Raw genomic sequence first — 12930 nt, forward strand, 5'->3', positions numbered from 1 at the left:
ATAAAATAAAGTCTGAAACTATTAATTGAAACTAATTTCAGCTTTAAAATAATATTTGAATATTATTAACCTAAATTTAACACACACACACACACACACACACAGTTATATATATATATATATATGTGTGTGTGTGTATATATGTGTGTGTATATATATATATATATATATGTGTGTGTGTGTGTGTATATATATATGTGTGTGTGTATATATATATATAAGTTAGTACTAAAAAAGTCCATTCCAGTTTCCCACATTAGCGAACCAATTTACATGTTTGATTCTGATTCCATTAGTTTCAACACAAACACAATGCTTTCTCCTGACTAATAACCCAATGTACAAAAATATGTCTGTACCTTTTTGTATTAAATTAGAAATTATATTACTCATTTAGTCATTTACAAACAAAAATATTATATTAAATTAAATAAAAATAGATTCATCACAGTTATATTTATTTTTATTTGTAACATGTTTTTCAAAGATTAAGGCTAGTTAACTTTTAAGACTAAAAAAATCAAACCAACCTACCAAACCAAAACCCTTCCCGACAACACCTATCAACAACACATATTAATTCCACTACTCCAAAATTTTTGATTCAACTTAAGATAGTATGAACACAGCCTTGCTTTGGACCTTCTCATAAATTCAAGCAAAGGGAAGGGTGGGCAAAGTAGTAATACCAAATAAAAAATTAGTGTAAACAAAAGTTAGGTTTGTTGATGTTTTTTTCAAAATCTTAACATCTCTTAACTCAAATAAATGAAACCACTTCCTGGAATCAATAACATTTACATTCAAGTAAAAGCTGAACTCACAAAACTGCAAATGTACTATTAAATAACTCAGATAGTTTATCATTAAAACGGGGAACTCTAAAAGTGCTGGCAAATACAGGTAATTGATTTTCGTCATTGTGCAACACACACACTGCACAGTTTTATCATACCCATCTTTAACCATTACTGGAAAGTAATTTATATACATTGATAAAATTTATTCAATGCATCAAGCTAATCATTAGCGCAGATTAAAAAGGAATATAAAATAATTTTATACACTATATGAAACACTATTGCTTGGCCACTCATGCTTTAACCATATAAAATTATGTAAGTATAAATAATCTCATGTATAAATATAAATAATTAAAAAAATAATTAATTAAAAATAAAATATTAAAATAAATAATAACAAACTCAATTATGAGCCCTTATAACAAACAATTACTTCTCAGGCTTTTTTATACTTCATCACAATAAATATTAATTTGCTTAATATATAAAAAATTCTCATCCTCATATCTTTCAAACAAACCTTTCCTTTATCACAATAAATATTAAAGAGCTTAAAATATGAGAAATCCTCATACTGTTTTTCAAACAAATAATTACTTGATCACAATAAATATTAATGAGCTCAAGATATAAGACATTTTCATTATAATGTCTTTTAAAAAATATTATTTAAAATGCTAAAGTCTTGCTTGTGAGCACTTACTACTTTATACGTAATTTCCACTAAGTAAATTTATTCTTTACTATGACTTCACTTTGAAATTGTTGTTTACAACAACATTCATGTTATCTTTTATTATTTATTTTATAACCAACCATAACAGATACCAATTATTGTATTCAATTAACATGTTTATTATTTAACACAATATTTTTAATCAAACCTTTTATGATAGCACAGATTTAAATATTAGTGCCAGCAGGCATTTAGCTTTGTTTGACACTATATCCATGGCAGACGTTATTTTTTGCAAATAAAATGAGAATGTTTCTTTTATACTAACCACCAAACAGTTTTTGCAATACCCACATGAACACTTGAAGAGAAAAACTGACATTTTTAATCGCTGGACGAAGAATCTGGCATGAAATAAAATCATGCCCTTATAATATTCATCAGCTGTAAGAAGTCCAACATGGCTAGCTGTTGCACACCACAATGCAACATTCCCTTTGAACAAACACTCCAAGATGTCAGTGTAGATACACAGCGACAAATAATAGGTGAACAATATTAATACAGCTCATTCTGTATTAATTCTGGACGCAGTAGATATCACCATTGTTGAAACATGAACAACGATGCCACACCCAACTCATGTTTTACCACATGACACTCCTTTGTACAGCTTAACTAGCTTCCACAGCATGTCACGCACAACTTAAAGAAAAATTACAATATTAATATTACAATATTGTTTTATGTGGACACATCCACACTCACTGAGTCGTAGCCATCAAGTCCCTGCACTGAAGTAAAGAGTTTCCGTAAACATTTTTTTTTAAATTAAGAAGGTTTCATTAATATTCAAACAATTAAAGTTACCTAGAATTTTAAGGTTTAACCTAGTCTTGCTATCTTATCTATCTTTATCAGGATACTCATATATTGTTTAGTGCTATTATTTTTGTAATTCAATATTTTAATTAATATTTTCAAGACAATAAATATATTTTTTCTTGTTTTAATCTGTGCTCAAAAGACTTATAATTATCTAAACAATTAAGTTAAAAGAGTTTATTCTGTTATGTGAGATTACTTGAGATTGCACTGATGAAGTAAGGATTTAGTCGACTATAATAAAAATCTACCAAATTTTTTTCTCATTTTAATTTTTGTGAATGAAAATGAATACTCAATAATTTTATAGAATAAAAAAATTTCAATTTTTTGGGGAATCAAACCTAAAACAATCTCATGCAGCAGTTAAAGCATGTGATGCAGTCACCCTGTCAACTGAGCTAAATTAGTTGATATACAGTAGAATCTCGTTATAGCGAGCACGGTAATAGCGAGAACACGACTATAACGACGTATTTTTGAGGAATTTACGGCGTGAGCGCTTGAAGCGTGCTTTTGTTATTTGTCTGCTTTATCTCCACCCCTCTCGCTCGCCACTAGACATCTTGCGGTTGACGCCTGTCACATTCTTCAGCCTTGCAGTTGCCATTTAAGTGCGTGGCTTTAAAAATAGAATCCCATCCTTTCTTTCTTTTATCAAACTTCCATTAGTTATCTGTGCCGTCTGCCGCGTGTAGACAAAGTTTGAGATTGGAACAGAAACAACGAAAGAAAATATTTTTTACAAATTAGAAATATGTTTTTGTTTTTATAATCGCGTATTTTCACGTTTTTTTATTGTTATCTTAAAAGAGATAATATTAAAAAGCCGCTCTAATGAGATTTAATTGTTTCTTGGTTAACAAAAACTATTAATTATCAAATACTGTTAATTGTTTATATTCTATTTATTATTATTTACACGACTGCATACTGTACGCGTACGCAATACGACTGGATTCGTTGCTGCAACATAACATAGCATGTTATGCGGTATCAGAAGTAACGAGTAATGTTAACGATAGTAACGAGTACTAATTTTTATAGTAACGAATACATAAGGGTACACATTTTTTCGTTAATTTTACACCTCTAGTAGGCATTACTGTATTTATTTTCGAATCGCTAGGGCAGTTTTCTTGTAACTTTTGTTTCGGTCAGTTGTTGCGGTATCTGTCCGGGAAAGGGGTGGTGATCGTTTGAGTTTAATTGAAAATTTATTTTCTAAAAAAGTTGACCGGTTTCTTTAAATGAAAAAAGTATATTTTTCCAGCGACTATTTCGTTAGGGCATACGTGCGTTGCCGCAGCGGCACTCCTGCTTTTTTGTAAGGAATTAAATTGTCGCGCTACACTAGCACCACCAGCAACATCCCGAAACAACATGGCCGCCAGCAGACTGCCCGCGTCGACAATAGATAGCAGGACAATGCTGCGTCGGCCGCGGGCTGAGATGCTATACTTACGTGGCGTGGTAGGGTATTCTGGTTATTTTGACGCAATCGGTGATCGCATCCGTACTTATGGGGTATCGTTTTAAAGAGAATTCACACATCTGCTCATAGAAATTAAGATTTCGTTAATATAACCTGTTATTTTCCAATTATACAGGTTTAAAAACAATTTTTATGCTATTTTCGGTTAATTTTAATTTTTGGGGGCCAAAATTTATCCAATTCGGTTATAGCGAGGACACGGTTATAGTGAGGATCAAACCCGGAACCCTGACACCTCGCTATAACGGGACTCTAGTGTACTTACCATTACTATAATATACATTTATATAAAATGTAGAAAAGACTAGAGAATAAGTTTATATTTATTTTTGGTTAATTGGTAATTTTTTTTTACTTTAAAAAGCTAATTCCCTTAAGTGTTTCAATGTTGAATACACAATTTTTCCTAGTAACCGTCAAAACACTATCGTACTTTAATACATTCAGACATCAAAACATAATAAAGTGATTGTGTAACATTTAATCTTACAAGATGTTCACTGTGTGAACTGCGCAAGATTTCTCGTTCAACGAATACCATTTTCCTCTAACCCAAATGTACACGTGTGGAAACGTCGAATAATTTATCAGCATACAGCGGGAAACTTCACTCTAAATTTCCTTTGTTTCATGCTAAACAAAGATAAGATGTTTCTTTCATTCGTGACAAGGTATTATTTATAATATATGTTGTTCCAGGTTTGTACAGTATCTCACAGTTTCGCAAACAACGTGTTTAAATAAATAGCTACGATTTAGTGATAAATTATGAAGAGGTAACGGCTGTTTAATGTCGCCATGTTGTTTATCTGGATTGCCCAGGAGGAGGAGGCACAAGAGAAGGGGTGGGGAATCGTTAGACCCGAACATTACTGAGGGAGTGGACTCTCGCCCCGATACAGCACTTGGAATAGCATTTTTAACACTTGTCTGTAAAATTTATTTGTTCTGATCAGCAAACAAGCAGTAAGTCGGAATCCACATAGAAATCTTATTATAGAATAAACGAAAAACTTACATTAAACCCCCAGAGGTGGATACAAGGATTTTCTTCAGGGAAGGATATTAAAAAATTTAAAAAAATTATTTGTGTGTTTGAAAAATACACTGAGAAAGTGTTCTGACAGTTACATTATTATTCTCAGCACGTGCCACTTCCTGTGTAGTTTGTAGTTACCGATGTTGTAACAGCCCACATTGTATCACACAAAATAACATACCGCCTTCACCCAAATCTTGCAAAATGTTTTCATAGCTTCGGGTGGCGGGATGTGGGCAGTTTATTATATTCCCCCTATCCCTCCCCTTGCCAACACCCCTGGATGCACCAAACCATGTGTTACAAAGTAACCATGTAAGACAGGCAACATGCACATTCAGCAATACTTGTCACACCAGAACTTATTGCGTGTCAATGGCTTACACAATATTTACAACCGTTCAGCTCAAAATGCCACAGCCAATCACGGAAGGGGACTGAGTGAGCTACCTGAAAGTTGCCCAGAAGCCAAGCCCCCTCCGTGCTGTTTGCGGGCGAGGATAGGCCGTTGATGTTGGCAATGTCAGAGTCTTCGTTGCAACCGAGCGATATCAGATCCGACTTGGAGTCTCCGATGTACGTTTCCTCTAAGGACACACCCAGGGAATTTTTAAAATAGTACATATGTATTTATCTATCTTCAAAGTGTCAAAGTTAGTAACCTAAATATGTACACAATTCTTGGTAACAAAATAATAGAACACACAAAAACAAAAAGGCAAGTTAACCGATGTGTTGATTTGTTATGATAATTTAAATTAATTTTTTTTAAAATAAAAAAGCTAAAGAATAATTTTAAAAATACTTATTGTCTATTGTTAATAATTATGATTTCCCCCTCTCCCCATTTGATACTTAGACAGCTGTCAAATGCATGATTTAAATATAAAACTATGTTTTAACTTACTTAAATACTTAAAAGTTAAAACATTTACATACCCCATTTAGCTAAAGGGCTTAAAACTTTTGATATTGTTTCAAGGGAAATTGCTTCACAGATTTGTAGAGTTTTAAAAACTCAAAAAGTGGTATGTTCACATCATGAAAATCATTACTTCAACTAAAAAAACAATAAGATAATGATTTTAGTATGGAACAATTCAAAAACAAGATAGTGGGAATTCTTTAACTATTCAAAGTTATTTAACATGCAGGCAAATATAGTAGGTTATGTCTGTGAAGTCAGCAAGGCTCATATTTACAAAAGAAAAAGAAGAAGAAAAAAAGATATTTTATTATGCAACTTGGAGTAGAAAAGATACTTGATATAATATGTGATCTTTTCACTAATTTGCACTTTACGTGTTTAACAGCATAATTTTGCTAATTTCCAATTTAAATTTTATTTTTGCCCATTTTTAAAATAAAAGCTTTAATTTTTTTAGCCCTTTTTTTTAGTTAATTAGTCAATAACTTTGTTTATAAATTCTCTTGCATAAAATGCCATAAATCTGTAACAAGTTTATTGCATTTTAGGAAATTGTGTAACAAAATATATTGTTTCAGACAAACATGTTTTGTAGACTTTCCGTGACTGACTTAACTCTGCATTTAACAATCCAATGCTTACCAGGATTTTTGCTTTTTTTTTTGTACAAAACTAAAAGTGAGTGTTATTTTTAAATATTTGTATTTGACTTTTATGTATATTTAGTTATGAAAAATTATTTTCAATTTAGAATTTTAAAAATATTGCATATAAAAGCTAGGTTCACAATAATATATGCCGATTTATAAAATCATAGATGTTAAATTTTGGAAAAAGTTGATGCTATGTGTGGGCACTTAATTTACCAGCATTTAAAATGGGGGGGAAAAAAAGGAAAAAACAAGCATTCGCTGCACTTACCAGTGACTCCAGAGAAGAGGCTCAACTTGGAACTGCTATCGCTGGTGCGGTTGAAGAGCTTTGGCAGAGCCGTAGCGTACGTGTGGGTGCGCCTGGAGTTAAACACTGCAGGCAAGAACAATGCACAGGCGTACAGCAATGCAGTGAACTCAAAAGACAATCACACACAACTACAGGAAAAAAAACATAAAGTTTTGACAGTTTCCTTCTTAAATGTCTCCATGCAACTGTCGTACGAACTTACCTGTTTTGTTAACTTATCACTACACACTACGTACATTTATAATAAAAAAAAGTGTCCTCATATAGTTCATTAATTGTAAATGTAAGAAAAACTTACCTGTGTCTTACCCCATCTGACAATAGAAATGAATGGAGGTTTCTGAGCACCATTCAGGAAGTTGAGAGAAAAATGTGAAATATTGATTTCCAAGAGAACCGTGGGCTTTGTTCACTGTGTTGACTTGTCAACAATTAAAAACAAAAATATAAACTTTTTTCATCTCAACAGTTTTCTTGGAAATCAGTTTTTCACATTTTTCCCCCCTTAAATATCCATTAAGTATCTGTTAAAAATAACAGATAACAAATAAGCTTATTCATACTAATACGTGATTTAATGCAGTTTTTTTTTTTGGAAATATGCCATTGCAGTTTTGCACTGTTTGTCATGGAAAAATTCTGAAAATCAAAAAAATTAACAAAAAAGTATGTTTTCTGTAAATTTTTTTATCTTTGTATATTTTTTTATTATTTTTGGATAAACTGCAATGGCGTATGTCCAAAAAAACTGCATTAAATCAAAATTCCCCATTCCATGAATCATTTAAAGAATGTATAATAATGCGTACCAAACTATGTTAAAAGATATATTAGCTTACAAACTATTTAGTTTTAATAGAATTATATGGTGTTATAAAAAAGCAAACTTCATCATTAAAAATAGTGGATTTTGTCTTTATCGTCATTAAAAATTAAAACACGTGTAATAAATAATAAGAACAAAAACATGTCAAACACAATTACATTGATCAACTGCTTCAAAAATTTGTGGTAAGACACTTTAATGTGTACATTAAACAATAATACTACTATATATACTGATGAAAGTTAAAAAAAATACCAGCAACTAAAACAATAATAAAAAAATCAATAATTAAATAAACAATAATTAAAAACCCAAAATTATTACACATGTACATTTTCTTGTTTTTTACTTTGTACAAAACATTTAAATTATGAAATGAATTGTATATTTTAATAGCTATAATGAAGTAATGGAGGTGAATTTCACTACATTTCTATGTTATGCATTGTTATTAACTTTCATTTAGGTGTTTGGCGGTGTATTGCCATAATTTTGCGGTTATTTCGGTTTTTTCACTATTCACCTTTTAATCTTGCCTCTATGTTTTAATAAGTATTGCAAAGTTTACATTTACTTAAATCAGAATGGTGCAAAGATATAGGCAAATTATTTCCATAAATAGTAAACATCTGACTCACTTATCCATATAACCTGCATACACCAACTAAAATTCAAGCTAGAAGACAGCAAATTCTTAATTCTGCATTTTGATTAGGTAGGTACTACTTAAAATACTTTAAGTTACACTAAACAGGTACATGAAATGAATTATGATGAGAATTATTTTTTAGGTACATTAAGCCTCAATAAATTAAGAAATGAATGTGCCTTTATAGTTTAATATTGCCACCTTCTATGAGAATCTTTACATTTTACAATATTATAGCCCAATGAATGTAAAGATTGTAATATTAAAACTCCAAGGTGAAGTTTAAATGTCACTGTTCTCAGCAACAGACTTATCTCTCATTTTCTCTGGTCTACACAGTGATAATTAATGCAATGCAAGAATACGTAATATTTTAATTATTTTATGTAAATAATTGCTAATGCAGTAATAGCAGCTTATAATTCTTGCAAGGTGTCGAAAAATTTTATACTAATACTGTTTAGTACAGTTTTGTTTAGTCTGCTGTAGCATACTTGTGTTTTATACCTCTGGTATAAAATCCTATGAAAACTTTTTTTTAAAAAGTCTATCCATAAGGAAAAAAAGAGGTTGCATCTTAGCTGAATCTTCCTGTGAAGCAATGAAGTGATGTCAACTTCCCTCGGTGGTAGAGGTCTGCTCTCCTGTTCTTGATGCTTATATGAACTTCTGCAAAATTTATTAGTGCATTTCAAGTCAATTCATTAGTAATTGTACTTAATGATCAGAGACCCAAATTACTTCGCTAAAGCCTCTTGTTCAAACAAGGCCAGTAAAACACTCTTAAATGGTTCGCTCACTATGGACAAAATTGTGATGGATGTTGCTGTTTTTTAAAAAAAAATTATAGGAAAGTATGTACTAAGCAAGTTCACAATCTGTTTTTTACAGAAAAAGACTGTGCTGGATGTCATGTTTCAAACATTTGGCATTTGGTAAAACTTTATTGAAGCACTTTAACATGAGGAAAATTAGCATTTTTGCATAGCTGTAGCTTAAAACCTTACACTCTGAACATCTGCAAAACCACCCAAGGCATGTTTTGAATGGTAAACAATTGTCACAAAGTCTCAATTGCAAATAAATTTACAATGCCTTGGGTATACACGAGACTGGTTGCTTGTGCACGTTTCATATTGCCCTTAATGCCAAAACTTCAAACACAATCTTAGCACCAAAACTTCAAACATAATAATATAACTCCTAAACTATTCTTGATTGTGTCCATCTTTTTTTTTTCTTTTTTTTAAATTTAATCAGACCTAGTGACCCTGTTTAGACCTTCCTGAAGCCATAGAAGAACAGATTCACACACTGCAATAATTTTATCCCTAAATCAAGCTGAAATGCTCAAAATCATATATAATTTTATTATCAGAAAATTAATCCAAAATTATAAATTTGTCAAACTTTTATAAAGCCACACTGTATTTTCTCAAACAGGTAGTTCACTGTTAACTACAAACTTTTGAAAGCTGTACAGAATCAACTTTCAGCTTGTTAAGCATCCTTTTGTCACACAAAGAAAATAAACATTGGTATCAGTTTAATGACTTTAATTCATATGCCACGCATGAGGAAATTTAGATGTTAGACTACGAAACTACTTTCTCTGATTATGGGAATAATTTGGTTAAAACACATATCGTTATAGGTAATAATTCATTTGACTATGTTTCAAAAGTTTCCTAACAGCAAACAATTCAGCAACCAAGCTCCTCCAAAGATGTCATATGCATAAAACTTCTGGGATTGCGTAATTGGATTTAAAAAATTTCCCAATTTTTTAATGGTAAACTAAACTAAAATAAAACTTTGATACAAGTAAAAATTGGATTCATTTCAATTATTTGCACAGTAAAATGGAACATTAGTGACAATAATAAAGTTTCTTATTTTCAGTAATAAAAATCCTATCTCTGCATTACAATTATAAATACTTAAAACTGTTAAGATATTATAAAGACAGGAAAAAAATAAAAAATAAAAAATGGTTTCATAGCTTTTGTTGTTATAACTAGGCACATTTCAAAATTTGTATTAGTACATGGTTTTTAAGAAATGAAAAAGTAAACTGAGCTCTGTTAAAAATAAATTTTTCTGTGGAAATAAAAAAATCATATGGTTTACTACAGTTGTTTTACGTATATACTATTATGAAATTCGTTACGACTCTTATTCAATCGAGATCTTTTTAGTTTTTCTTTTTACCTGTTGTATGCAAACTACAACTTATTTTTACCTAAGCAAAATTTCCAAGAATTCGCAAGTGTTCATTGTAAGTGGATGTACATAAAGTCTAACCCTGAATGGACCATAATTTTGTCACTTTGTAATAACGAGGTTTGTATTAACCAAACCATTGAAAAATTTTATCACATTTTGATATTATTTTTAAATAAAATCCAAATAAAGTTAAAACAGAACACAATTTTATACTGTCCAATTTTTTTTTAAAAAAAGGAATTGTAATATATAATTTTAATATGACTACACCCGAGGATCAAAAAAAAATTTCCTACTTAATGGATTTATGACAGAACAATAAAGCAAATGTAAATATTATTACCTACAAAAAGGCATACTACCATCATATTTGAAAGAATAAAATTTCCAAACTTTTCCCCCCAACCTGAAACAAACCTAAGTAATGGCATTAGTACATGTTATTTTAGATGAAACTTCAAATTGTTTCCTTACATTATTCGGGGTTATTTGTATTTATCCTTTACTAGATGTAATTGTCTACGATTTGAACAATAACCACTTTTTATTACAAAATAATCATACTTTTATATTAAACTAATTATTTACCACTGTAACACCAATGTAATTTCTAGGGACTGTAAAAATACTTTGTATTAATGAGAATTTTTTATTAACAGGATTTCTATGGACGAGGTTTCACTGTATGTATGTTTATGTGTTTGAGTTTTATTATTGTTTGTGTTTTATGTATATTTACTAGAAAGTTTTCCAAATTTCTGATTTTTTTAAATTATTTATTTACAAAAATGAGGATACAACACCACAGAATGATAGACAATTTGTTCATTTAAAGAGTTCATTTGTACAATGAATTCCTCTGAGAGAGCGGTTCGCAGTGGGTGGTTTGTGGCCGTATGATTCCTTCACGAATCAACTATGTGTTTTTATATGAGTTCGCAAATACGAGTGCTTCAGGGGGTTTGATTCAGCTACAAACAAGGTTTGCTCTGAACAAGTAGAATTTTAATAATTAATTAAACTCCTGGCTTTTTACAGTATGCTGTTTTGTTAAGTAACAAGCGAGAAATATAAGAAAGTTTAGTCACAAATGACACACCTGCATACCAGTTCTTTTTTTCCCTTCAATTTTCTAGTTTTTTTTTATAAATAATTTCCACTTTCTTTTGGGCTAGGTTCGTTGCACAGAAATTATTTGAAATAGGTAGTGTTTTCAGTTCTTTATGTGTTGCTCACTTTTTTCTGATTAGAATTAGAGAGCTATGAACAAACAACATTTTGAAGCATTTTACTTAACAATTTTCCCAATTTCAAATTATTATTTTTCTCAAAATTTATGGGGAATTTGTTGTTGTCAGGATCATACAGCAACTTTTTTACAACCAAAAACACAATTTTAAAACATTTATTTTTAGAGGCATTTAGAAACCTGAAAAAGTAGTTTTGTTTCTCAAAAATAGTTATTATTTTCAACACAAATAGGTGTTATTTTCTTTGGCTTTAATACTATTAATTTTTTTATTACATATCAAAAATTATTGTTAACACAAATTCTATGTTTTTTTTTTCAATATTACACAAATTAAAAAAAAAACTGTTCTGATATGATTCTAACATTTATTAGCTACTGATATGATTCTACATATATTATCTACTGACGTGTTTGATTACTGTAGATACAAATGTAGTTTTCTGACTTAATCATCAAATGAAAGCATCGTAAAGCTTTCAACATTTCCTTCTTTGACTTTTGATACATGTCTGTAACCACTTGGCTGTAATGACTGAATAAGTGTTCACTGTCAACGTTGTAGTTAACATTACCTGATTAGGTATTATCCATATTGTAAATAAAGGTATAAAATTAGTTTGCACTATGCTCTGTCTCATATTTTAGACTGTGCTCACTAGTGAAAGTGTTGCGATGCGAAAAAAAAATTGATTAGTACAATGCTATCCAATTATACCTAACATACCTATTCAGTATTCTGGTTGTGTACTTCAAGAATAACTATCCCAAATTTAACAAATACCAAAATTACCATTTTGTATGTAACAAATTTCATCTGCAATGTTCATGATTCTTCAACCTTGACTGTTTGAAAACAATGATTGTGTCATGTGTGTTTACAATATACACAGATATAATAAAGAGAACACAGCTGCATAATAACTGCTCTGCGTATTCAGTATCAGTTTTTTCATTTCTCTTCATTTATTATTTACCGTACATTATCCAGCTGCTTAACCGTCTGAAATATCAATGGTTTTATTATTAATATAAATGCTATACATCTGAAAATCAGGGTGAAACTAGTGGGCAAAAGTTAGCAATACAATATGAAGGCTACATGTCACAACTTAATCGTGAAAGACACATTGTACAAACCATGAAAACTTTACATCTGATTTTTGAGCAACCTGGTGAAAAAACACCCTT

General features: G+C 30.5%; 1 protein-coding gene across 2 annotated transcripts in view; it reads right to left on the reverse strand.

The window, feature by feature from the left end:
- LOC134530888 (tyrosine-protein kinase hopscotch) overlaps positions 1–12930 on the reverse strand; it is a 121389-nt gene that overhangs the window by 48676 nt on the left and 59783 nt on the right. For both annotated transcript variants that reach the window (XM_063366167.1, XM_063366165.1), the window contains 2 exons: positions 6748–6852; positions 5349–5485 (listed from right to left, as the gene is read on the reverse strand). In XM_063366167.1, coding sequence (XP_063222237.1) covers positions 5349–5485; positions 6748–6852 — 242 coding nt within the window. The remainder of the gene's footprint in view (positions 1–5348; positions 5486–6747; positions 6853–12930) is intronic.

The sequence above is a fragment of the Bacillus rossius genome, chromosome 3 (genome assembly GCF_032445375.1).
Source record: "Bacillus rossius redtenbacheri isolate Brsri chromosome 3, Brsri_v3, whole genome shotgun sequence".
Classification (NCBI taxonomy): domain Eukaryota; kingdom Metazoa; phylum Arthropoda; class Insecta; order Phasmatodea; family Bacillidae; genus Bacillus; species Bacillus rossius.